This window comes from Ahaetulla prasina, chromosome 9, assembly GCF_028640845.1.
Source record: "Ahaetulla prasina isolate Xishuangbanna chromosome 9, ASM2864084v1, whole genome shotgun sequence".
Lineage (NCBI taxonomy): Eukaryota > Metazoa > Chordata > Lepidosauria > Squamata > Colubridae > Ahaetulla > Ahaetulla prasina.
Window position 1 is genome coordinate 24,190,716 of NC_080547.1, and position 27,118 is coordinate 24,217,833.

Consider the following 27,118-nt stretch of genomic DNA (forward strand, 5'->3'; position numbering starts at 1 on the left):
ATCCACTAGGACTCCAAGATCCCTCTCACAGGTACTACTATTGAGCAAGGTACCACATATACGGTACTGGTGCATTTTGTTTTTTTGGCCTAAATGTAGAACCTTACTTTTTTCACTGTTGAATTTCATTTTGTTAGATAGAGCCCAATGTTCAAGTCTGTCAAGATCTTTCTGTAACTTGAGCCTATCTTCTGGAGTGTTGGCTATTCCTGCCAGCTTGGTGTCATCTGCAAATTTGATGAGTTCCCCATCTATCCCCTCGTCCAAGTCATTGATGAAGATGTTGAAGAGTACTGGGCCTAAAACAGAGCCTTGGGGTACTCCACTGCATACTTCCCTCCATGTGGATGTAGTTCCGTTGAGGACTACACGTTGAGTGCGGTTGGTCAGCCAATTACGAATCCATCTGGTGGTGGTGCTGTCTAACCCACATTTTTCTATAAAGAGATTTTTCTATAAAGAGATTGTATAATGTGTTGCTTGAAATAGATTCGGAAAAGGATTTGGTAAAGGATTGTATGATAAAATGGGCACAGAATATTCAGGAACCAATAATGTTGGAAACATGGGAGAAAATTTGGGTTAGAAATGTTAAGTTTACACAAGCACAGAATTTAAGGGAAAATTTTTATAAGATGTTTTATAGATGGCACTTAGATCCCAAAAAATTATCATGTATGTATCCTAATATCCAAGCGAAATGTTGGAGGTGTGATTGTGATGATGCTACATATTTTCATATTTGGTGGACTTGCAAGAAAATTAAGGTCTTTTGGATAAGAATTTGGTGGATTATTCAAAATGTACTGAAGAAGAAGATAAAGTTCCTGCCACAATTTTTCCTTTTGGGAATTATAACGGATTGTACAGGGATTGAGACTAAATTGATTCTGAATTTAATAACAGCAGCAAGACTGTTGATTGGACAATACTGGAAGAAAGAAGAGATACCTACAATAGAAGAATGGATATTGAAAGTTATTAATTTGGCTGAGATGGCTAAAATCTCAGCTTTTTAAAAGACAATACGCAGGAAAGATATTTAATTGAATGGAAAAATGGATTGATTATCTACAAAACAGATATCAGATTAAGAAATATCAGATTGCCTTTGAATAATTAGAAAGTTATTTTATGTAATGGGAGGGGTTGGGAGATGAAAAGCTTTGGATGTGGTTATTTGGATTGGAAGGAAAATTTTATTCTATGCTTGGTTTATGTATAACAATACCTTGTGATTGACCCGGGAAGCCGGGGGGGGGGGGGAGGGAGGGGGGAAGGTTTTTTTTTTTTTTTTGGGAGGGAGGGGGGAAAAAGGGGAAAATGTTTTTGTTTTTTAAAACTCTTTCAATAAAAAAAAAATTGCTAGGCTTGATCAACATTTCTCATTAAAAGGACAACTGAATAATCTCTATCTGTCACTGACAGTCTTTGGCATGTGCATCGTCCTAGAAATTTAAATGATAAATATGGACTTTGGAAAAGTCTACCAGTTAAAAGAGTCTATATTAAACTAGATGGGAAAAAGTCCTAAATGAATTATATAATTTGATTCAACATGAGAGCAATGTGGTGGCTCTAGGCCAACTGCCTGCCTTTGCTCTTAAAGATTCATTAAAAGCAAAAATTGGGAACATGGCAGTTTTCCCCAATCATGGTTTGTTCCAATACTTGTTGAAGCACTGGTTACCAATAAGCCACAATCAACTAGATTATGCAGGATGCTAAGGCCAAGACAGGTGGAACTGTTTTATGGCTTAGTATTAGCCCCACTTACAAACCTTCCCTGCTTTTGGGGTCTATCCTGGGTTCACAAGGATCCTTGGACAATAATAATGTTGAATGGCTCCAAGAGCCAAGAGTTTAGAAATAGGTGTACCTCCCAGAAAGAAAGATAAAAAGCTGGCAGAATGGAGTTGGGAAGATCTTTAGAACAGGGGTCTCCAACCTTGGCAACTTTAAGACTTGTGGACTTCAACTCCCAGAGTTCCTCAACCAGCTTTGCGGAATTGAAGTGCACAAGTCTTAAAGTTGCCAAAGTTGGAGACCCCTGCTTTAGAAGGTAGATGATGTAGGAAGGGACAACCACCCCAAATCTGCCTTTGTCATCAAGTATTACTTATTGAGTTGGATGGAGTGAAATAAATACACACTAGCTATGTTGTTTTTAAACTGAGTGACAGCCACTGCAACTCCTTCCTCCCCAGAATCCAGGTAACAAGTGTTAAAAACAACATAGGTACCATAGGGCAAAATATGACACCTGCAAGTCTAATGATTACTGGTAGTCCTTGACTTATGACCACACTTGAGCCCAAGATTTGTTCTTAAGTGAGATATTTGTTAAGTGAGCTTTGCCCCGTTTTAAGACCTTTCTTGCCAAAGTTCAGAGTATCATTGCAGTTGGTAAGTTACTCAGTTGTTAGGTGAATCTGGCTTTCCCATTGACTGGTCATAAAGGTTGCAAAAGGTGATCACATGATCTTGGGACACAGCAACGGTCATAAATATGAACCAGTTGCCAAGCATCTGAATTTTAATCCCAGGATCATGGGGATGCTGGAAAGGTTGTAACTGTAAAAAACGATCATAAATTACATTTTTCAGTGCCGTTAACTCTGAATGGTTAAGTCGAGGTTACTTGTACTCTCCTCTGGAACAGGGGTCTCCAACCTTGGCAACTTTAAGCCTGGCGGACTTCAACTCCCATTCTGGGAGTTGAAGTCCTCCAGGCTTAAAGTTGCCAAGGTTGGAGACCTCTGCTCTAGGATATTCTGTTCGTTTAAGAAACCCCAGATGCCCTGGGCAAGAGGCAAAGCTCCAGTGACGGAAAATTGGCCATGTTTGAGTTAACTTTCTCATGAAACTCCATCAATTCTTGTAGAGCTCTAGGGCTGTGTGGCTCACAGATAGAAAGGCTCACCCTGGCTCTAGGGACTTCGGATTTTCTTTTCTTCTTTTTTTTTGGGAGGGAGTGTATGTGCGGGAACCACCCCTTTCTGCATCTTTCAAGTAGCATTAAACATCCTTTTGAAGCAAACAGACTTCATGATGCATTTCCTGAGCTGTAAAGAACACTACAATAATGATTTCTTTGCTGGTGGCAGCGGGTCTCAGGGGAGGAACGGAGACAAATGGAAATGAAATGGAGGTCTGCCCTGGATTTGATTATCCGTCTCTGTCTCTCGTGTCCTGCCCCTCTGCACCCCCCCCTCCTGTCTACCTGACCTACTTAATTCAATTAGGCAACCCAACTGCCACCCCCACCCTTCACAGCCATCATTTCCAACCAAGAGATCCATGAAAGGCTTGACAAATCTTACAGTGCGGCAGGAAACTCCACCTCTTCCCATAGAAGCTGCCGCAGATGAAACTTAGTGTTGGAGACCACACAATCTTAGGTCTTCAGAGAAGAGAGTATAGGGAGTCCTCGACTTACGACCACAATTGAGCCCAAAATTGATGTTGCTAAGTGAGAAATTTGTTGATTTTTGCCCCATTTCATGACTTTTCTTGTCACATTTGTTAAGTGAATCACTGTAGTTGTTAAATTAGTAACATGGTTAAGTGAATTTTTTTTTTGTTTTTGTTTACATTTATACCCCGCCCTTCTCCGAAGACTCAGGGCGGCTTACAGTGTATAAGGCAATAGTCTCATTCTATTTGTATATTTTTACAAAGTCAACTTATTGCCCCCCCAACAATCTGGGTCCTCATTTTACCTACCTTATAAAGGATGGAAGGCTGAGTCAACCTTGGGCCGGGCTCGAACCTGCAGTAATTGCAGGCTTTGTGTTCTTAATAACAGGCTTTACCAGCGTGAGCTAAACCGGCCCTCACTGACTTTGCTTTGACAGAAGGTCCCAAAAGGTGATCACATGATTCTGGGGCACTGCAACCGTCATAAATATGAGTCAATTGCCAAGCATCTGAATTTTGATCACATGAGCAAGGGGATGCTGCAACACTCATAAGTGTGAAAAACAGTAATCACATTTTTCAGTGGTGTTGTAACTTTGAACGGTCACTTGTTGTAAGCTGAGGACTACCTGTAGAAGTAATTTGGTACTTACGGGACCGCCTGCTGTTACCTTGTGCCTCCCACCGACCCGTACGCTCACACAGAGAGGGTCTTCTCAGGATACTGTCCGCCAAGCAATGCCGGCTGGCGGCCCCCAGGGGAAGGGCCTTCTCTATAGGAGCACCTACCCTCTGGAACGAACTTCCCCCTGGTTTGCGTCAATTACCTGACCTTCGGACCTTTCGCCGTGAATTGAAAACGTACTTGTTCATCCAAGTGGGACTGGCTTAATTCTTAATTTTTAAATTTTGAATGTTTTGAATTTTAATAATTTTAAATTGAGTATTCTGTTTTATTGGGTCAAATTTGATGGTTTTTAAATTTTTCGGCCATTATAGAATATGTTATTTTAATTTGTTGTTTTAAAATTGTATATTGTATTGTTTTAATCTGGCTGTACACCGCCCTGAGTCCTTCGGGAGAAGGGCGGTATAAAAATCTAAATAATAAATAAATAAATAGCACGTGAGAATTTCCTCCCCTCACGTTGAAAGGGTTCAGGTATTCCTTGACTTACAACAGTTCATTTAGTGATCGTTCAAAGTTATGACACTGAAACAAGCGACTTTTCACATGACTGCTGCAGTATCCCCATAGTCACGTGATCAAAATCCAGATGCTTGGCAACCGGTTCATATATTTAAGACGGTTGCAATGTCCCGGGGTCATGTGATCACCTTTTGCAACCTTCTTACAAGCAATGGGGAAGCCAGATTTACTTAACAACTGTGTTACTGACTTAACAAGTGCAGTGATTCACTTAACAACTATGGCAAGAAAGGATGTAAAATAAGGCAAAATTCACTTAACATCTGTCCCACTTAGCAATATAAATTTTGGACTCAATTGTGGTCGTAAGTTGAGGACTGCCTGTACTGGTGTCTCCGGTTATCAATATCATTTATATTGAGGTTGCAAGACAAATGGGTACTGATTGACTCATACAAAAACCATTTCATGACCAAACTGGTTGCTTTTAAAGATATATTAAGAAATGGGGAATTTGTAGTCTTTTATATCTTACTGAACTGTAATTTCCATCATCAAAATAATGGAAGGCAAACTTATGCTTAAACAAAATCGAAGGAGGTGCTATGCACTGGAGTGCCCAAACACCCACCATTTATCCAATTATGATGCTTTGCTACCCTTTAAGACAATGTTCTTTTGACTGCTGTTTTAATTCTAAATCTTTCTGAACAGTGTTTAGTAAATCAATGTGATGTAAAGAAGATAAATTATAATACAGGTGACCAGATTTACAGATCTAATTCACAGCAAACAATTTTGCTGATAAGGAGCTAACAATTCACTCCATCACAAGATGCATGATGAAAACAAGGAGAATGTCAGTTTGACATTATGGATTATGTACCAAAAGATACATTTTACAAAACAGTTGTTTAAATCTGAGATTTCTCTGAAGGTAAATACATTCCAATATTTTAGGCTTCCTAACGTTTTGCATGAATTAGAATTCTCAGCATCTTATTTCTGCCTGCAGTGGCCATCAAGATTTGAAAATAATAGCTGGCCAACATCTCTTTGCTTACAAGATCTACACAGGAGAAAAACTGTTTTCTAACTTTGTTTGTTTCACTTCTTTTTTTCTGGCACTTTGAGCTATTTTCCTCAAATTTCTCTGCAAATATTGAGACTACCACTCATTTCATAGTTATAGCGAGTAAACTATTTTCCAAAACTAAAAAAAATAATCCAATTCACAGGTTTATTGTGGTCATTTTAATTTCTGTTCATTGTTATTTTGTCACAATTTATTAGCTTCTTTACCCCATCATAAATCTTCAGGAATAGCCAAAGGCTGGAAAAAGGAGAATTTTGAACATGAGGCTGTGAAAAGCAATTGCAACAATCAAGGATTCTACGTATTGTATAAAGACGATTAAGCAATGGGAGTTATGGCCTTGCTCTCACTTCAGGTTTTAAAAGAGGGGTGAGATGGCTACCTATTAGATTCCTACACTGACCAGGGAATGGGTTTAAATGAAAGGATCTCTTCCAACTCATAAATTCTTTGATCTGCCTGGGTAATTATGAAAAGTCTGGCAAGCCTGTTAAAACTATCTTGAGCCAGCGAAACAAAATAAAACATAAAACTTTGCCTTTTGGAAGTTAAACATTATGCCTCTATACTGTAAAGAGAAATTGTGGGAAACACTGGGCCTGAAGGTATTTAATATCCAGTTTCAGAACTGGTATCATTCTTGCGTATTCAGCTGCCAGATTTTTAAAAAAATATTTTAGTTTATTAAAAAAAACACACACCCACAAAAAAGGCAGAGGAAGAAACGAATTCCAATTTTACCACAGCCAAATTTAATGCACTTTTGTCCTCCCACCCCTAAATTCCAGAAAGGGTAATTGAATAAACCAGAATCCTATCCAGCAAACCCACCAACACACAAGCATAGTATTTAAAGCTGTGTGCACCTAACACCAGCTCAGAGATAAGCCTTGATTTGGGGTCAATTGGCTCATTAGCTATGGGGATTATTGAAGTGATATCTGAATCTCTTCTGCCACGAGAAAAGGAAACAGCCTTTTGCCTTATTGCAAGGATAAGAATTTCTACAAATGCTCCAAGAGCTTCCAACCCCAATCAGCTTGTATGTTAAGTGGCGGAGAGGTCCGAGGGCACCGTCTTCCCTAAAGAATTGCTCCACTGAAATGGAACGAAGCTGCACAAAAGAAGCTGGCAGAAAGCATGGATAATTCTGCTCTTTCAAGCAGTTTTCCCTTGGAGCAATTCCAAACAGGCCGTCCTTCAAAAGCAAGCTATAAACAATCCATTTCCCCCAAAGCAGCACTCTGGAGTACGTGGGTTGTGGGCTGCAGCCTCAATCAAAGGTAACATTAATTTCTTAAGATTTCTGTTCTCTCGTGCTATCTTGCAAAGTTACAATAGGCAGATTGAAAAGGTCTGACCATCGCTTCCCTTTCTTCAAAAGAGCCTGGGTTGATATTCAAGAGTACCATGATCCATGTGTGCCTGCAGAGAGTGGTTTTGTCCGGTGCGCTTCCCACTACATGATCTTCCTCCCTCTCTGAACAAACAGAAGAATTGTCTGTCCCCCAAACTGATGTCCATCTCTATCTGAAAATGCCTGTTAAGGAAAATGAACAGAACAGAAAAAGGATCCGCTTCACCAAGCCGACAGAGGGTTTTGCCAGCAACGGGGGCACGAAGCATTGCCCCCCCCTCTTTAAAAGAAAATCATAACACAGCTTCATCTCCAAGAAGTGGTTTTGAGGAAAGTTGGTCTTTCAGACATTACTTGCACTCGTCCCCCCCACCAGGGCGAGCATCCCTTATTCAATAAGTTCCACGTAGTTGGCTGGAAACATCCCAAAGTGACCATCGGGCCCGTAACCTCGCCACCAGCCCTCGTCAATCATCTCAATATTTGTGATAATGTTCTCAGGGTCGAAAGAGATCTCTGTGTCGTCAGCTAAAAGACGGGAAACAAAACACAATTTCCATGTTATTTTCTAAAAAGAATTTTAAAATATATATATAAAATAAAGAAAGTAACTGGCCCAATAGACTAAAACAGGAGTCACCAACCCCTGGTCCATGGACCGGCACCGGACCACAGTATGGCAGACACCATGGCACACAAACAAGGGAAGCCCCATCCATGGGATGCAGGCAGCACACGATACCATGGCCTTTCCTCTTTCCACAGAAATGGTCCCTGGTCCCACACTGACTTTGATCCTGATGTTTTGAAATTATGACAGTACTGAAAAATGTTAGTTACGACTGGCTCACGTACTTACAACTGTCCTGGCTTCCCTGCAGTCATGTGATCAAAATTTGAGCACTTGGCAACTACCGTGTTTCTCCAAAAAGACGACCCACCTTGAAAAGAAGCCCCATCACATTTTTGAGTGCATCTGATCAAATTAAGCCCCACCCACAAAATTAGCCCTAATTAAGACTCCGCCCACCCCAGGGTGCAGGGGGTGGGGCGAGGCACACAAGTAAAAATAACCTGGAGTGGGATGGGGGTGGTGGAGCTGCCCTACTTACCAGGCCTCGCACACTCCGACACCAGCCTTCCCTTCTTCTGCGGCCACTTGCCGCCACTCGCACGCATCGCCCTAGCCTCCGCTTTGCCTTCAGATCCCTGCCGGCATCTGTTATCTGCAGCTGATAACAGAACTCTGGATCGATCTGGAGCTTTATTATTGGCTGCAGACGGCTTTCCGGAAGGCATCTGAAGACAAACCAGAGGCCGGGGCGATGCGTGCAGGTGGAGGCAAGGAGCCGCAGAAGTGGGCCAGCAGCGGGCTCTTGCTGGGCGGGGCTGTGGGTGCCACTGCCGCGAGATGAATCAATAATTAGAACCCTCCTAAAAGAAGCCGTAGCCATTTTTTTAGGGGTCAAAAGAAAATAAGACCCAGCCTTGTTTTTGGAGAAACACGGTATTATGCATTTATAACAATTGCAGTGTCCTGGAGTCATGTGACTGCCCTTTGTGACCTTCCAGGGAGCTCCCAATGAGCAAAGTCAGTGGGAGAAGATGGATTTAACAATGGCATGATTCGCTTAACAACTGTGGCGAAAGCTCATAAAATCAGGCGAAATTCACTTAACGACTGCATCGCTTAGTGATGGAAGTTCTGGTTCCAACTATGGTCATAAATTGAGGACTATGTGTAAACCATGGTTTCTCAATCTTGGCAACTTTAAGATGTGTGGACTCCAACTCCCATAATGCAGTGCAAAGTTGCAGAATTCCTAGAAGTGCCAAGGTCAAGAAATTCTTCTCTAACCTCAACCTGTTTCAATTTTATTTAAATAACACATGTAGTAATCTGGGTTGCCTTATGCCAAATTCAAGTACTTAATCATTTAACCTCTTCTTTTCTAACGCTGCTTATTCTTTCACTGTGGATTATTAGTCCTCCTTTCTGCAGACTCCCAATATCATGTATTATATTTCAGCCTTTAAATCTGAGCTGAGCAACGTTTTTCTGAGCTGAAGATTGCATCAGACTTTTGAGTGGTGAGCTGGGCCTACATTCAACCAACAAAAGCAAACTGCAGAGCCATGGTTAAAAAATAAAGTCGGATTAAACACGAGGGAATGAAACATTTAATACATTCATTCTGCTGGCATGTTAAAAGTTACCACTCAGCAGGAAGAATTGGGCAGGCTTTGAGAGTTGCACTCAATGCTTGTGCCTAAAAACACAACTTCTACCTATATACTTTCCATATTCAAGTAGCCCCAGAGTACATTCTAACTGTACAGGTGGAGCTTCAATTTTTTATTGCTTCTGCTAAGGGTAAGAAGAAAACACCTTTTTATTTCAGTAATCTTAATTTAAGCTCTAAAATGTAGTTTTCTGACTTGCAAATGTCTGATTTTTTTAAACATAAGAAAAAAAAACCTCACCTGTTCCTAATATGAGGAACTTATGAAAGAAAAACGTATCAAACATACCAGCTTGGTAATCATACAGGGCACGGGCACAAATTCCTTTTCCTTCCGTGTTAAGGTTTTCTTGGTAGGCATCACTATAATCATAGTTAGTATCTTCAGGCTGTTCCCAAAACAAAGAAGAGTTAGCAAGACAAAGAATGATATACTGAATCAGAGGTCATCAATCTTTTGACCACAATTCATTCACTAAAATGTCTTTTCCCAACCATGGCCTGCTCCCGCCCCAGAATTGCCAAAAGACAATAACTAAGGTTGAGAATTTTGAGAGTTGAAAGCCCCACATTTGGAAGGTGACATAGTCAGAGCAGGTTGTACTAACAAATTTCAATGCACGTTCTGATGCAAGTGTACAAAACCAGAAACATAAGAGTAATTTATAAAAATATAATTTATAGAAATACGGCTTAATTTCTGAAAGGAATAATTTAAAGAAGTTTATCATGGATTTCTGAAGGATTTTTTTTTTTTTTGGTAAGATCTACCAAGTCAGTTGTCACAAGGTCACATGACCTGATCTACATCATCTTCCAGGCAAAAATCCATGGAAGAAGTTTTGAACAGAACATAAGCATATTCATTGCATTACTGAAAGATGTTACCTAACTTGGTAACGAAACATTTGGAAACCAATCCACAAGTTCGGAGAACGAACCTTCACCTTCACATTTCATTACTGTCCCCAGGAATATCAGGAAGATAACAAACAGTCAGCAAAGGTATGAATGTAAGGTGAGTTGGTCTGAGTGTTTGACAAAAATTATATTGTTCTTATATTAATGTAGGTTTCCCCAATTACATTTACATAAGAAAGCATGCTCGAGAAATTAAGGAAATTGCAAATATAAAGTATTTTTTTCTTACAGATATTTTGATTAAAAAACAGCAAAGCACATAACAATGTTATCTTGCTAATGCAACCAAGAATAATCCAATTTGTATTGATCTTTTGCTAGCAGAGACTGACCTCAGGGGGCTCATCATAGATAACATGCTGGTTTGGGGGTTCCTCGTACACAGCCTCCTTTTCTACCTCCGGTTGGAAGGTTGCAGCTCCTGCCTTGTGGTTCTCCTCCCTGACAGAATTACCTGAAAGAAGCATTCTCAATTTCAATCTTCAACATTGAGAAACAGTGGAACTCATGCTCCTGGGTTTATTTCTTCTCTGATTTAGTAGCTTTTTCCCCTCAGTATCTCTCTTGCTCTCCTTTCAATACAACAAGCAGCTTACTTGTCTTAGCATGTCTCACTTTAATTTTTATCCTGCCTTTATTCGTTTTACAAGTAACTCAAGGTAGCCAACTTATCTATAACACATTTACTCCTCCTGTTTTCCTCACAACAACCCTGTAAGGTGAATTGGGCTGAAATAGAGTGACAGGCCCAAAGTCACCTAGCCCGTTTTCATGCCTAAGGCAGAACTAAAACTCAACTTTCCTGTTTTCTGAGACAGCATCTTAACTACTACACCAACACATTAACCTTTTTACACACAGTGCAAACTCATGGGCTCTAATTTGTTTCAAATCTTTATTGTCAGTGCACAACATATGAACAATGAGATTGGCTGAGCTCCCTCAGTGCACCAACACAGTACAACTCACAGTGGAGACAGAAAATTCCAAACCCAATAAATCATATTAACAAAATACCCAGTCCTATTGCACCAGTTTCCCCTTCCGGTAAGTTTTTGCAGCAAGAAGATTGCACCAATGCCCACACGGAGGAAACGGGACACACACACACTACACAATACATGGAGAAACTGAACAGTTTCTTGTTGGGGCAACAACGGACATCTCAAGCTTTTGAAGAAAAGAAAGATCACTGAGATGGATGAATGAAGCTGCACATTTCACATCTTCTCACCACAACAAAATAAGAAGTAAATTCAGGGAAGGGTTCCTTTTGACATAAGGGTGAGAACAGCAGCGCTGGTTTGTTCCACTGTTAACAAATCTAGCTAATGGAGAATGAGACACAGATTTGGTTAAACAAAGGCTTGGTAAAGACCTTCTGAGAGCAGGACTGGGGAGAGTTTGGTCGTGAGAATGTACCCATGCCCTGGGTGCATCCGTGTATTAAAAGAAATGCATTTACATGTGTGCAAGAGGTATAAAGAGTACAGTGAACCTGAAGCTGTCCCAATCAAAAATCCTTCTTCTTGGTAAAATTACGGTAATGAAGCAAATAGCTTGGAAAACGTTGGACTGGAACAGCTTTGTAGTCAAATTCAGCTTTCTCATGAGGGGAAAAAAAGATAAACAAGGTCTACATGTATGCTGCACATAAAAAGTAACATAAAAGTCTTCTTATTTTTCTAAAACCTATTTAATTTTAAACCCTCTGGGAAAATCATGGCTTGGTCAAGGCAGTAGTGAAATCTAAACTTTTTTCCTACCGGTTCTGTGGGCGTGGCTTGGTGGGCGTGGGATCATGTGACTCGATGGGCGTGGCTATGTAACCATGTGACTGGGAGATCAAAAGACAGAAACTCACTAACAATGTCCTGCTGGAGCAGGGTTGGACTAGACGACCTCCAGGTCCCTTCCAGCCCTGGTTTATCCTCTGAAGCTGCGTCTAGTGCCAGATTTGTAGTCCTTCCTTCCTCTCCTTTTTCCCTCCCTCCGTTTTTCTTTCTTTCTTTCTCTCTCTCTCAAATGAACCCCCCACCCACCCCATTTTTTGCCTAGCAGACTTCAGCTTTTTTACCTTTTAAAAAAGGCTTTTAAAAGTAAAAAAAAAAAGCCTCTGATCATCAGGCACCTCAGCTGGGATCCTCAGAGCCTTGTTTTAACCCTTTAAAAGCATTTTTGCCACCTCTTCAGCCGAAGAGGTTGTTAAAAAAATGCTTTTAAAAGGTTAAAAAAAAGGCTCTGATGATCGCATGGCTCAGCTGGGCATGGGGTGGGAGCAGGGATTTTTGCTACCGGTTCTCCGAACCACCTGCCGCCATTGCTACCGAATCGGCCGATCCGGTCCAAACCGGGAGCATTTCACCCCCGGGTCAAGGGTACTTTCACGAAGCTTGGAACACCTTTTCCCACAAGAAAAGGTCTTCTAATGGCTCCTTTTTGTCTGGCACTTGGCAATGGGGTTGTTTCTTTGAGTTGTATTATTTTAACTGTGTTAAACTGTATTGCACCATTGATTTTTTTACTGTACGTCACTCAAGAGTTGGGAAGCCTTAGATGTTTCTAAAACAAGTAAATAAATAAAATAAACTTCAGGTGTATCTTCCAACTGGGAGGCAGGGGGAAAAAAGGCAGAACTACCATTGGCTATTAAAAAAAACACCTCTTGCTGTTTAAAAAAAGGTAGTGTAATCAAGGAACAGAAACCGCATGCTCTCATATAATGCTTTTACCAAGTTCGGGAACAGGAAAAACTGGAGGTGTGTCGTGACCAGACGAACGAACAACAGGAGGAGGAGGAGGAACATCTTGCGTGGCAGGTTGGAGAGGGGATGCAGGAGTCTCCACCTGGTTTCTCTCCTGAAGGAAAGGGCTCCGTAACTTGCCTAGGAAAGGAGCCAAGTCAGTCCAGAACACAAATGGCCCGTGTCTCTTATACCAGGGTTCTCCAACCTTGGTCCCTTTAAGACTTGTGGACTTCAACTCCCAGAGTTCCTCAGCCAGCTTTGCTGGCTGAGGGACTCTGGGAGTTGAAGTCCACAAGTCTTAAAGGGACCAAGGTTGGAGACCCCTGTCTTATACAACAAGGAGTCCTTGGCTGAGTTGCTGCTCAGTTACTGCCAAGTTCTATCCATTTTTATTCAGAAGCAGCACAGCGTTTGTGACTTGTACACAACTTACAACCATTAGTTTAGTGACTGTTCAAAGTTACAAGGGTGCTGAGAAAAAGTGACTTTCGCCTGTTTTTCACACTTACAACCATTGCAGCATCCCCATGGTCACATGATCAAAATTCGGACACTTTTTTTTTTTTTTGAATTTATATCCCGCCCTTCTCCGAAGACTCAGGGCGGCTTACATTGTGTTTAGTTTAGTTTAGTTTAGTTTTATTAGATTTTTATACCGCCCTTCTCCCGAAGGACTCAGGGCGGTGTACAGCCGAAATAAAATACAGAGTATATACAATTAAAAGAAATTAAAAGAAACTATTAATAAATGGCCGATAATTTAAAAATTAAAAAATTTACAAATGTTTAAAATCTCTAAAACCCCAATTTAAAATCACTATTTATGCCAGTCCTGCTTGAATAAATAAGTATGTTTTTAGCTCACGACGGAAGGTCCGAAGATCAGGAACTTGACGTAAGCCAGGGGGGAGTTCGTTCCAGAGCGTCGGTGCTCCCACAGAGAAGGCCCTACCCCTGGGAGCCGCCAGCCGACATTGTTTGGCGGACGGCACCTGAGAAGGCCCTCTGTGAGAGCGTCTGGTCGATGGGAGGCATACGGTAACAGCAGGCGGTCTCGTAAGTACCGGGTCCTAAGCCATGGAGCGCTTTAAAGGTGGTAACCAGGATCTTGAAGCGCACCCGAAAGACCACAGGAAGCCAGTGCAACCACGGAGCAGAGGTGTTACGTGGGAGCCTCGAGCGGCTCCCATTACCACTCGCGCAGCTGCATTCTGGACTAACTGCAGCCTCCGGTGCACCTCAAGGGCAGCCCCATGTAGAGAGCATTGCAATAATCCAGCCGAGACGTAACCAGAGCGTGAGTGACCGTGCATAAGGCATCCCGGTCAAGGAAGGGACGCAACTGGCGAATCAAGCGAACATGGTAAAAGCCCTCCTGGTGACGGCTGCCAGATGTTCCTCAAAGGACAGCCGGCCATCCAGGAGGACGCCCAAGTTGCGAACCACCTCCTTTGGGGCCACTAACTCGCCCCCAACAGTCAGCTGCGGATGCAGCTGACTGTACCGGGGTGCCGGAATCCACAGCCACTCCGTCTTGGAGGGATTGAGCTTGAGTCTGTTTCTCCCCATCCAGACCCGTACGGCTTCCGTACGGAAGGCAATAGTCTCATCCTATTTGTATATTTATATACAAAGTCAACTTATTGCCCCCCCAACAATCTGGGTCCTCATTTTACCTACCTTATAAAGGATGGAAGGCTAAGTCAACCTTGGGCCTGGTGGGACTCGAGCCTGCAGTAATTGTAACTGCAGGCAGCTGTGTGTTAATAACAGGCTACATTAGCCTGGTGAGCCACTTCCCAGCCCACTGACTCATATTTATGATGGTTGCGGTGTCCTGGGGTCACCTTTTGCGACCTTCTGACACGCAAAACCAATGGGGAAGTCAGATTCACTTAAGAACTGGGTTACTTACTAAAAAACTGCAGTGATTCATTTAACAACTATGGCAAGAAAGGTCATATAATGAGGCAACATTACCGTATTTTTCGGAGTATAAGACACACTTCCTCCCCCCCAAGAGAGAGTGGAAATGGTGCGTCTTATACACCCAATACAGCCATTTTTGGCCTCCCGAAGCCCTGCCCCATTTGTCCCATTTTTGCAAAAAAATGGGCCCGTTTTTCGCAAAACCGGGGTGCTCAAAGGGTTTGGGAGACCTGCAGAAAAACAGACCCGTTTTTTGCCGGTTTTTGCAAAAACGGGGGTGTTTTTGCCCTCCAACAGCCCCCAGGAGCACTCTGCCAGCCTCCCAAACCCTCTGCGTGCCCTATTTTTCGCAAAAATGGGCAAAAAATGGACAAAAATCTATATATCAATCTATATAAAAGCAAAAACCACTCATGCATTAATCAAGAAATCTCCAGAACCATAAAGCCTAAAAACTTGAAATTTGCCGTGTATGTTCCTCTTGGCGTCTAGGTGCTCAGTAAGGAAGGATTTTTTGAAATTACAATCAGAGCATTAGTATTTCCTATATTATGATTAACACGCTCTGATGCTAAAGAGTTCTACTCCCCCTCCCCACCTCAAAAGAAATCTGTTCCAAATGCAAAACACAGGCAGAGGAGTTTCACTTTCACAGCAGCAAGCAGCTTTACTACAGAACAGCTGAGCTAAGCCATGCCCAGCTCCTTCCGGTCTCCTTCTTGTTCACACAGTAAATACTGTTTGAGTTTCCAAACACCCCACAACTCTCTCACACACTGACTGTCAGCTTTGAAAGCCGTACTAGGCTGGAAGCTTCCGTGCTGCCACTTTCTCATATGTGGGAAAGTAGGAGGGGGGATTTAATAGAGGGGTTGCCATTAGACATTTTTCCTGCCAGTCAAGGTCAGGCCGGTCCTGCATCTGGAGGAGGAGTGGTTGGAGCGATATCTCGAGATGGGACGGTTGGCGATTGGAGCATGTGATCGGCAGAGGAGTCAGGGGGTGGTTTGGGTTTTTTTGATTTACTGAGGGAATCAGATCTCTCAGATTCGGATTTTTCCCAGATGTGCCAGTTTACCTACCCTAGTAAAAGAACTTTGAAAGATGCGTGCTTCGGAGTTTTTACTTGGCGAGGGGTTTTTCTGGAATGCTGACACGGACAGGATGCTAGCCAGATGAATACCAATGGATGCTGCGGGCTGGGACATTCTGCTCCCACTCCCCCTCTGTTCCAACTGCCAGTTGCATTATATTAACACACTCTGATGCTACGGAGTTACACATTCTACATTAAGTTTCAGGCTGTAAGTGTCAATTTATCAAGCACATAGTTTCATAGCGAATTATGGGTATCCAGCTAGTAAGTAAGTAAGTAAATTACTGCAGGTTCGAGCCCGGCCCAAGGTTGACTCAGCCTTCCATCCTTTATAAGGTAGGTAAAATGAGGACCCAGATTGTTGGGGGGGCAATAAATTGACTTTGTAAAAATATACAAATAGAATGAGACTATTGCCTTATACACTGTAAGCCGCCCTGAGTCTTCGGAGAAGGGCGGGGTATAAATGTAAACAAAAAATAAAAATAAAAAAAATAAAAAAGTAAGTAAATAAATAATTGTCTCACTTAGCAATTGTGGCTTATGACCACAATTGAGCCCAAAATTTATTTTGTTAAATTGATTTGTCCCATTTTATGACTTTTCTTGCCACATTTGTTCAGTGAATCACTGCAGTTGTTAAATTAGTAACATGATTGTTAAATGAATCTGGCTTCTCCACTGATTTTGTCGGAAGGTCACAAATGACTCCTGAATACTGCAACAGTCATAAATATGAGTCAGCTGTCAAGCATCTGAATGTAAATCACGTGACCATTGGGATGCTGCAATAGTCATAAGTGTGAAAAATGGTCATAAGTCATTATTTTCAGTTGTAACTTCGAATGGTCACTAAATGAACTGTTGTAAGTCGAGGACTACCTGTAATCAAACCATGCATCCCAATGCATAAGTTCTTAAATTGCATTAGCCTGTATCAATCAATTAGTAAAACCCCAATTACGGTGCAAGGTTTTAAATTTTCACAACGTGTTTGGTGGAGAATAAAGAAAATGTTCTCAGTTGCCAAGGTCGTCTTCTCAAAATCTCATCCCGAGGGAAGCAAGCAATTCCCCTTGCCCTGTGCCTTCCTACTAGTCTAAGAGTGCTCCGCAGAATACCTGGCTGGGAGCAGATGGTGGTTGCTGCCTCTGTAGACATGGACCTTTCCTTCTGTTTGAAGATCTCGCGAGGATTCACTGATCGCTGAGCTACTAGTGATGCGGCTTCCTAAAAAACAACCAAAAGGATAACTGAATCCTGGTGAAATACGAAAAGCATGGAAAGGAAGAGAGAGCAGTAAACACCACCGATGCCCAGCCTCAGCATGCAAAGGGGAAAGTGCTGCTTTTGGCTCCCTATATATGTTACTAAATGTAAAAAAAAAATCTTACTAATAACCATCAAAATCCTTTCCTCAATCCAACACTGCCAGATGTGCTGGGCAACACAGCAACAAATCGTACAATCCCTAGCTAGAACAGCCACTGTCCATGCTGAATGAGGATTAAGAGAGAATTTGAGATAATCAATAAATCATTCAACAAGGAAAGCTCAGGATGCAGGCATCCATCAAAAAGGTTTTATTTGTTGTATGTATATACACCAGGGCAGCACAGTGGCTCAGTGGTTAAGATGCTGGGCTTACTGTTTGGAAAGCCAGCAGCACAGGTTCGAGACCTGACCGTCATGTGACGGTGAGCTTTGGTCCTCACCCCAGTTCCTGCCAACCTAGCAGTTTGAAAGCATGCAAATGTGAGTAGCTAAATAGGTACCACTTTGGTGGGAAAATAACAGTGCTCCATGGTGCCATGCTGGCAACGTGGCTGTGGAAATGTCTTCAAACAGTCGTGACTCAATGGCCTTGAAACTGTGATAAGCACACCAGGGGTGGGTTCTACTTACCTTTACTACTGGCTTGCAATGGGAGACCGTGCGTGTGCTTCTGCGCATGCACAGATCATCAATTATGACATCCTGGTGGGTGGGCAGAGCCTCCCGCTGCTTCTACTACTGGTTCTATAGAACTGGCAACAACCCACCACTGAAGCACACCCACTTAATCAGAAATGACTAGCAGAGTAAAATCTGCAGGGACGCCTTTACCTTTTTATGTATACACACCAGTGTGCATAGTTGTTAAAAGGCTAGATTAGGACCAGTCTCTCTTGATCTCTGTCCTAAACAAGGAAGTTAAAAAATATCTATCTACCAGCCAAAAGAGGACTAGTATGGGAGATTACAGTGTGTAACATTCAATAGCTTTCATCTTGCAGTGGATTGATTGGGGATAGATGTAAAGTATTGTAGAAAAATAATAAACATCCACATCCTTTCACTAAAATTCAAGACCATGGTCCTCAGTTTCTCCAAAGATAAAACAAGCATCACAAAGGTGTTTTTTCAAGAGGCAACTGGACTTTCTTTGTTTTTCCTTGAAGACGTTTCACTTCTCATCCAAGAAGCTTATTCAGTTCTGAACTCTAAGAAGCTTCTTTGGTTTTGAACGGAAGAAGCTTTTTGGATGAGAAACGAAATGTCTTCAAAGAAAACAAAGAAAGTCCAGTTGTCTCTTTAAAAAGCACCTTTGGAACAACCCAGACCAGGATTATTGAGAGTCTCCATAGATATAAAGCAAGCATCTAACAGTCAATGGATACATTGCATAATCTTTCTAGATACTGCAAAAGACATGAAGCTTTTGGGTCAAACTATCACTTGTTCATTATAAAAATGGAACACATAGGATATCAAGGCTTGCTGAAGATACCATATGAACTCCTTGTACGATGCATTATCCGTTTGCATATTGCCTTCACTACATATGAGAGATACAGAATTAAAGGATGAAGGAAGGTCCCTGTGGACAGCACTAATTTTCCACTATGGAAAAGTTTCAGAAGGATCAAGGAGTTGCAAATTGCTAGCAGAAGGAGGTAGACCTTCACAAACCAAGAGATGCAGAATGGAGTTAGTCAGAAGGTTTCCTCAAGCAGTGCAAAGTCAAGAAGAAAGCAACCATCTTGCTCAAATTAAATCCCCGAGTGAATTGTCCATGCCCCTATGGGAAACCCCATAGTAGAACAGGAAGGAGAACAGAGTACAGTTACCAAGAATCCCACATGCAAATGGATGAGTCTAAATCAAAATTCCATTAAGAAGATAAAGAAGATAGCCAAGGAAGTACCACCATCAATTGGGGGAAAAGATATATTCTCTGACATTGTGAATAGAGAACAGGGTAGACAAGAATCCTTAGGGAAATTCAGCTCAAGAGCCATATTCTAGCAGAACCTTCTTCAACCAGTCACCTGTGGACTATTGGTTGGCTGGCAACCATGAAATTGAAGTGGTTGAAAAGCAGCTGAAATCAGATAAATTTCCCAGAATCCCTAGCATAGCCAGGAATCCTGGTAATTAGTCTCCCAAAATCTGGAAGACAGCTAGTTGGGGAGGTTTTAGTAATAAGGTCTATACAGGTAATCCTCAATTATGACAGGGACCAGAAAATTCATTGTTAAGCAGGGCAATCATTAAGTGAAACATCACGTAAACACACCTGATTTTATAACCTTTTTGCCCACTGTTATTAAGTGAATCACCTTTGGTCATTAAGTGAGATGCCATGTGACCGCAACTTGTGACCTCTTGATGGCTTCCCCATTGACTTTGTTTGTCAAAGCCAGTGGGAAGGTCGCAAATGGCAACACATGGCTGCAGGATGTTGCAACGGTTAAGTGTGAGCCGGTTGCCGACACTCAAGATTGCGATCATGAGATTGTGGGGAAACTGCAATGGTTGTTAAATGCAAGGAATTGATACGTCATTTTTTTCAGTGCAATCCTAACTTTGAGCAGTCACTAAACAAATGGTTGTTAAGTGAGGACTACCCGTACAGGTAATCCTTGACTTAAAACAATTCATTTCATGACGGTTCAAAGTTACAACGGCACTGAAAAAAGTGACTTATGACCATTTTTCACAATTATGACTGTTTGCAGCATCCCCATGGTCACAGGATCAAAATTTGGATTCTTGGCAACGGGCTCGTATTTATGACCATTGTAATGTCCTGGAGTCATGTGATCCCTTTTTGCGACCTTCTAACAAGCAAAGTAAATGGGGAATCCAGATTCACAAAACAACCATGTTATTAATTTAACAAATGCAATGATTCACTTAAGAACTGTGGCAAGGAAAGTTGTAAAATGGGGCAAACTCACTTAACAAATGTTTCATTTAGCAACATAAACTTTGGACTCAACTGTGGCCATAACTCAAGGACTACCTGTACAACCGTTTAATTATAAACAGTTCTGTTATGTCTAAATCACTACACAAAGTCTTTTTTTTTCCTGTTAACCACATACTATATCAAAAGGAAGGGCCTCTGAGACGACTTCCGGTATCCAGTGGCAACGGACGTCTGGAAGGTTTCTCCTGCCTCCAGCGCCCGAATCCGGCCGCCGCCGAGGCCCTCAGGGGCCAGGTGTTCCGAAAAGGACACCTGCCGTACGGACGGCTCGCCAGGGTCTCCCAGCCGACATACAGGACTGTGGGGACCGATGCTGGCGCCCTAGGCTTGGCGGGGTTCGAGGCCACAGGCCGCGGCCATTATTTTGGTCGTCGCCTGGGCCGCTGTGCCCGGTGACACCGGGGCATTGGATTTATAACTGCAGCAGCCTGGTGGTGAACAGGGCACGGAGTAGAATTGAGGAGGAGAAGGGAAGGGAATATCGGTAAACGTGAGTGGAGTGCCCGGAGTGCGGGGGTTTTCTCCCCTGCGGTTGGAAGGAGCACGAGTTATTTTGGAGAGAGGAGAACTTAAAATAAGAAGATTACCGGTTTTGTGGAGCTCTGGAGAGAAGAGGTGATGGAGAAATTTAGGAGGGAAGGTTTGAGGCCCCCCCTCCTTCTGGGGAACAGTGGTGGCGTCCAGCTTCCGCCTTCACTATGAGAATTTTGATGACATCACTTCCCTTCGGGTTCCTGGTTGACTAACTGTACTCTGGACTCGTTGCTCCTGTGAGTGCCCCTGGTGGATCCGGAGGAAATTACAAGGATACTGTGCTTGCCTGAGGATTTTGATTCTTTTTTTTTTCAAATGGCAAAAGGTCAGAGACCAACTGCTGGAGAGATGGAGAGAATTCTGGAAAAGTTATCCAATATGGACAAGAAACTGGATGATTTGCAAAGAGGCCAAACGGAAATAAGAGAAGAAATTGTGACTATCCAAAAGGATTTAAAGGATACTCAACAAGTCTCAGCAGAAAACAAGCAGAAAGTGGAAGGTCTGAGGGTGAGATGCGGGCAGTGCAGAAAAGAGAGGAGACGACAGGCAATGCTGTGCTTGGACTACAGATGGATAAAATGTCTTATTTCCTTAGGTTTCAAAATTTGGAAGAAGTGGACCAAGAAGACTTGAGAGATGTTGTGACTAAATTGTTGGGAGAATTTCTTGGGAGAGGTGTTGATTTCATGAATTGGGATGTGGATCGAGTTTATAGAGTTAATTCGCAATATGCACGCACGCATGCAGTTCCCAGAGAGGTTCATGTCAAATTTGTGAGAAGAGAGACGAGATGAAATTCTTAGAAAACATAGGAGTGGGGCACTGATTTACAGGGGCAGGGAGATAGCCATTCTGAGGCAGATTCCCAGACAGGTACGTGAAAAAGAAAGAAATATTATTTTTGTCAAGCAAATTGTACCAGAAGGAGTGGGCTTCAGATGGCTGATGCCAGAGGGATTGATGATTTTCCGGGAGGGCATTACGAAAAAAATCAGTACAATTGCGGAGGCTACGGCCTATGTGGAGGAACACAAAGCCTTCCTGGAATCAGATGACCCAGGAATTGAAGAAGGGGAGGTTATAGATCATGGGGCTGAAGCGGCTGCCGCTGTTGCGGCCCTGGAGTTGGGTCAGGCTGAACCCAGAGTTCTGAGATCCAAAACTAGGAAGTGATAAAGATATTTGGGATTGTGTTGGTTTTCCTTATTCTCTTTTGTACGATATTCTGTTTATTCTTGACTCTTCTTTATTACGTATTTAAAATTTGCAAACTTTGCTACTTCGTGTCACCTGCTTGCCTTATGGCTGTTGTATGTGTTAAAAAATTTGAGTAAAATTCTTATTTTAGATAAGAAAAATGAAAATTTACCATACCTGATATGTATTTGTATAAACCTTTTTTGACTAATAAAAACTTTTCGAACAAAAAGAAAAAAAAAAAAAAAAAAAGGAAGGGCCTCTGTGGCTCAGGCTGCTAATGCAGTCTGTTATTAACAGCAGCTGCCTGCAATTACTGCAGGTTCTAGTCCCACCAGGCCCAAGGTTGACTCAGCCTTCCATCCTTTATAAGGTTGGTAAAATGAGGACCCAGATTGTTGGGGGCAATAAGTTGACTTTGTATATAAATATACAAATAGAATGAAGACTATTGCTAACATAGTGTAAGCCGCCCTGAGTCTTCGGAGAAGGGCGGGATATAAATGCAAATAAAAACATAATAATCTTACTTCCTGACAACTTCCTGGATTTTTCTACAGGGAGTAGAGGAAGTGAACTTGTTCCTTTCCCAACTTGCATGCAGAAATCAAAGCTGCTGGCAAAGGAATCACTTCTAGGTCATATTTCAACAAAAAACAGGTAATAAAAATGTGGGCTGCTAATTTTTGTGGGGTTATTTACAATGGCAAGACTTGAGTGAGAAACATAGTAACTCAGCTGCAGCCATGATTTTAATCACATTTTGGACACAGGAATGGGGCAAGAAAAAATATGACAAATTATTACCCTGCCTTTGTTTTCAGAAGCAGGCAAAAACTTAATTGAAAGAGATGACAAGCGAAGAGCCCAAGAAATGAGGATGACTTTTTTGTGACTATGATCCAAAATATTACAAAACAACCAATGACAAGGTTCTTAAGAAAAAAATGCAAGACTGAGCGGACAGCAGAAGAAAACAAACCCCAAAAAGAGTGAACAATCACAATCAATATTTAGAATTATCATTAGAAGGGAGAAGTTTCCTTATCTGCAGAACGATTAGTCGGGTACTTTCTTAGTTACTGGAAAACTATGTATGAGTAGAGATTGTCTTCAGATGTACCAAGACTAACAGAGAAACAAGGATTTTTGTATCTATATAAGTATTCAACCTCCCTATGGCAGGAAGAGGTGAAGCAGATACATGAAGATCCTTCTGGGTTAAATTCTAGCTGGACTGTTTATACCTGCCAGCTACAAGAGTGTCTGTATTAAACATGCAATGCTCATAATGATGCATGCAGTGCATTGAATGCGCAGAGAATGCAATGGGATTCTTGAGTTGCAGTTGTTATCCAGAAAGTCACCAGTTATCCCTGCTTTGATCTCATAGGCACCAAGAAATGATATGAAGAAGTTAGAAGTGATACAGATAACACTGCATGCTAGCAGACTGTGAAGAGTGAGGACGGTCTGGCAAGGAATTTTATCCCGTGTACCTGAGCTTTCTCCACAGACTCACTCCTCCGTGGGAAACCTTTCTTGCTGCGAACTTCTTCTTGCTCCTTCTGTAACAAAAAATGCCCCCTTACACTTATGGTGAGGTCAACCAGAGATGATGGCACCCAAGGTGAGGGAAATAAAGACTCTTGGCTTTCACTGATGATGTTACCTAGTGGGATAATGATACGTCTGCAAGAAAACCACCAAGCTCAAAGAGCACCACAAAGTCCACAATTCAATTCTGAGCTACAAATATTCTCATCTACTGAAGTCTTGGCTTTGCTGAAGAATGTTAAGGGACAACTCTTCCTATGGACCACTGACTCAAGTCATTCAACTGATCAAGAAGAATAAGCAATTGATGGCCAGAATTCCACTTCTACCTACTATATTTTAAACTTGGTGCAAATTATCAGCAGAAACAGCATTTATGTCTTCATGACGGCACTAAAACATCTCAGAACTTGCCTAGGAATTCTTCACTATCTTATGTCATCTTCATAAGCAAGAAAGCAATTCTATCTTCAGAGATCTCTTGTTAAAAACAGAGAGAAAAAATGCGACCATTTCCAATCTCACCCATTGTTGTTTTTCTTGTTCTCTTGAGTTGGTTTCCTGTTGTTGCTGGAATTTCCTGCAGATTTTAAAAAAACCAAGAGCTGTGGTTAACAAAAAATATGCCATTCAGGCTCTTAAATTTCTAAACTTAACGGTATCCTTCAGCGCACTTCTAATTTAATCTGATGGTTTATTCACAACCAAAAAATGCATACAAGTTTTACCGCTCCCCATTACCAAAAAGGGAGGAACAGAACTAAATCTCTGATATCAGAACTATAATACTGCAAGAACTTTATTGAAAGCAAACAGGATTTTTTTTTGCTGTGGAATATTTATAGAATTCTATTTCAAGAGATGGACCATGCAGAACAGCAGAGCCCTCAAGGACAATTTTGGCCAATGCCACTATGAAATATGCTGCAACTCTATATATAGTTTCATTTTCATTATAGATGTTCAAATTTCAAAATGTTCTTCTTCTAATTAAAAATAAATAAATTATATATCTCTGCAGTCTTTTAAGGCAGGAAGCTTTCATGTTTTGATTCCTGGCAAAACTATTTGGAGCAGACCAGGCAGTTTTCTTAGCAAGGTTTCTCAGAACTGGCTTGCCATTGCCTGCTTCCCAGGGCTAAAAGAAGTGACTGGCCCAAGGTCACCCACTGATAGTCTTCTGGTTTCTAGCCTGATGCCTTGATCACTACACCAAACCGGCTCTCTTTATCTGTAATATAACATCCTAGAATTTATAAATATAGCCCAATATACAATAAACTGTCAAAATCTTTCTATATTTTTTATTGAAAGTTAACTCTAAAAGGAAGAGTTAACATCACTCAACTGAACTATCTTGTTTTATTCTCAAGAATCTTCAACAAAGCAGAAATATGGGTTTAACTAAAGTTAACGAATTCCACATTCAGCTAGTTCAGTTCCACACTTGTGGATTTAATTTTAATTTCACAACAACCCAATAATTCAGTGACTGACAATCAATGACCACAAGTGGCCCCAAACATATGGCTGATGGCTCTGGGAATTCATTCTATTATTTCATAATATTGGCTAAATCAACCTTTAAAAAAATCAATGGCCTGTATTATGTGATTGCAAAATACAAACTGTATATTCAAACACGGCAAATACAGATGTAAAAATTGCAACCAGACATGTGAAAAACAGACATGTGAAAAGAGGGCTGAAGGTTTATGTCACAAGTGATCTTCCCCAACAATTCAATCCTGTTGCACAGGTAGTATCTGATGTCCAACTACAATTAGCCAAAAAAATTTGTTGTTAAGCAAGACAGTTGCTAATTTTGCCCCATTTTACAACCTTTCTTGTTAAGTGGAACATTGCAGTTGTTAAGTTAGTAATATGGTTGTTAAGTGAATCTGGTTTCCCCATTGACTTTATGTCAGGATTCCAAGGAACACCACCAACAAAATAAAGCTCTGAGCCTTGAGGTTCCTCAAAGTTCCAATTTATTAGAGACGTCACGTTGGCACAGCTGGGAAAACACGAAACTGAAAGCTTCCAGGTTTTCCACACCCAGTTGACAGTTCACAGCCCTGCCCCACACCCACAAGTTCATCACATTGTCCAATCAACTCTTCCTATGGACCACTGACTCAAGTCATTCAACTGATCAAGAAGAATAAGCAATTGATGGCCAGAATTCCACTTCTACCTACTATATTTTAAACTTGGTGCAAATTATCAGCAGAAACAGCATTTATGTCTTCATGACGGCACTAAAACATCTCAGAACTTGCCTAGGAATTCTTCACTATCTTATGTCATCTTCATAAGCAAGAAAGCAATTCTATCTTCAGAGATCTCTTGTTAAAAACAGAGAGAAAAAATGCGACCATTTCCAATCTCACCCATTGTTGTTTTTCTTGTTCTCTTGAGTTGGTTTCCTGTTGTTGCTGGAATTTCCTGCAGATTTTAAAAAAACCAAGAGCTGTGGTTAACAAAAAATATGCCATTCAGGCTCTTAAATTTCTAAACTTAACTGTATCCTTCAGCGCACTTCTAATTTAATCTGATGGTTTATTCACAACCAAAAAATGCATACAAGTTTTACCGCTCCCCATTACCAAAAAGGGAGGAACAGAACTAAATCTCTGATATCAGAACTATAATACTGCAAGAGCTTTATTGAAAGCAAACAGGATTTTTTTTTGCTGTGGAATATTTATAGAATTCTATTTCAAGAGATGGACCATGCAGAACAGCAGAGCCCTCAAGGACAATTTTGGCCAATGCCACTATGAAATATGCTGCAACTCTATATATAGTTTCATTTTCATTATAGATGTTCAAATTTCAAAATGTTCTTCTTCTAATTAAAAATAAATAAATTATATATCTCTGCAGTCTTTTAAGGCAGGGGAAGCTTTCATGTTTTGATTCCTGGCAAAACTATTTGGAGCAGACCAGGCAGTTTTCTTAGCAAGGTTTCTCAGAACTGGCTTGCCATTGCCTGCTTCCCAGGGCTAAAAGAAGTGACTGGCCCAAGGTCACCCACTGATAGTCTTCTGGTTTCTAGCCTGATGCCTTGATCACTACACCAAACCGGCTCTCTTTATCTGTAATATAACATCCTAGAATTTATAAATATAGCCCAATATACAATAAACTGTCAAAATCTTTCTATATTTTTTATTGAAAGTTAACTCTAAAAGGAAGAGTTAACATCACTCAACTGAACTATCTTGTTTTATTCTCAAGAATCTTCAACAAAGCAGAAATATGGGTTTAACTAAAGTTAACGAATTCCACATTCAGCTAGTTCAGTTCCACACTTGTGGATTTAATTTTAATTTCACAACAACCCAATAATTCAGTGACTGACAATCAATGACCACAAGTGGCCCCAAACATATGGCTGATGGCTCTGGGAATTCATTCTATTATTTCATAATATTGGCTAAATCAACCTTTAAAAAAATCAATGGTCTGTATTATGTGATTGCAAAATACAAACTGTATATTCAAACACGGCAAATACAGATGTAAAAATTGCAACCAGACATGTGAAAACCAGACATGTGAAAAGAGGGCTGAAGGTTTATGTCACAAGTGATCTTCCCCAACAATT

At 41.3% G+C, this 27,118-nt stretch overlaps 2 protein-coding genes across 6 annotated transcripts in view; both read right to left on the reverse strand.

Moving 5' to 3' along the window:
- Window positions 1-5,640, reverse strand: part of LOC131203793 (matrix metalloproteinase-17-like) — a 32,889-nt gene extending 27,249 nt beyond the window's left edge. For both annotated transcript variants that reach the window (XM_058194399.1, XM_058194403.1), the window contains exon 1: window positions 3,324-5,640. Coding sequence is in view for 1 of the 2 variants with exons in the window: in XM_058194403.1 (XP_058050386.1) it covers window positions 3,324-3,353 (30 nt within the window). In the remaining variant the exon portion in view is untranslated. The remainder of the gene's footprint in view (window positions 1-3,323) is intronic.
- A 151-nt stretch (window positions 5,641-5,791) lies between these two features.
- DBNL (drebrin like) overlaps window positions 5,792-27,118 on the reverse strand; it is a 35,763-nt gene continuing 14,436 nt past the window's right edge. Inside the window, exons 8-14 of one of the 4 annotated variants that reach the window (XM_058194407.1) lie at window positions 24,031-24,085; window positions 23,448-23,516; window positions 17,081-17,189; window positions 12,920-13,072; window positions 10,520-10,641; window positions 9,556-9,655; window positions 5,792-7,551 (exon numbers count right to left, since the gene is read on the reverse strand). In XM_058194407.1, the coding sequence (XP_058050390.1) occupies window positions 7,412-7,551; window positions 9,556-9,655; window positions 10,520-10,641; window positions 12,920-13,072; window positions 17,081-17,189; window positions 23,448-23,516; window positions 24,031-24,085 (748 nt within the window). In that variant the 3' untranslated portion in view covers window positions 5,792-7,411. Of the gene's footprint in view, window positions 7,552-9,555; window positions 9,656-10,519; window positions 10,642-12,919; window positions 13,073-17,080; window positions 17,190-23,447; window positions 23,517-24,030; window positions 24,086-25,898; window positions 25,954-27,118 lie in introns of all 4 variants that reach the window. The other 3 variants (XM_058194406.1, XM_058194409.1, XM_058194408.1) reach the window with 3 other exon arrangements.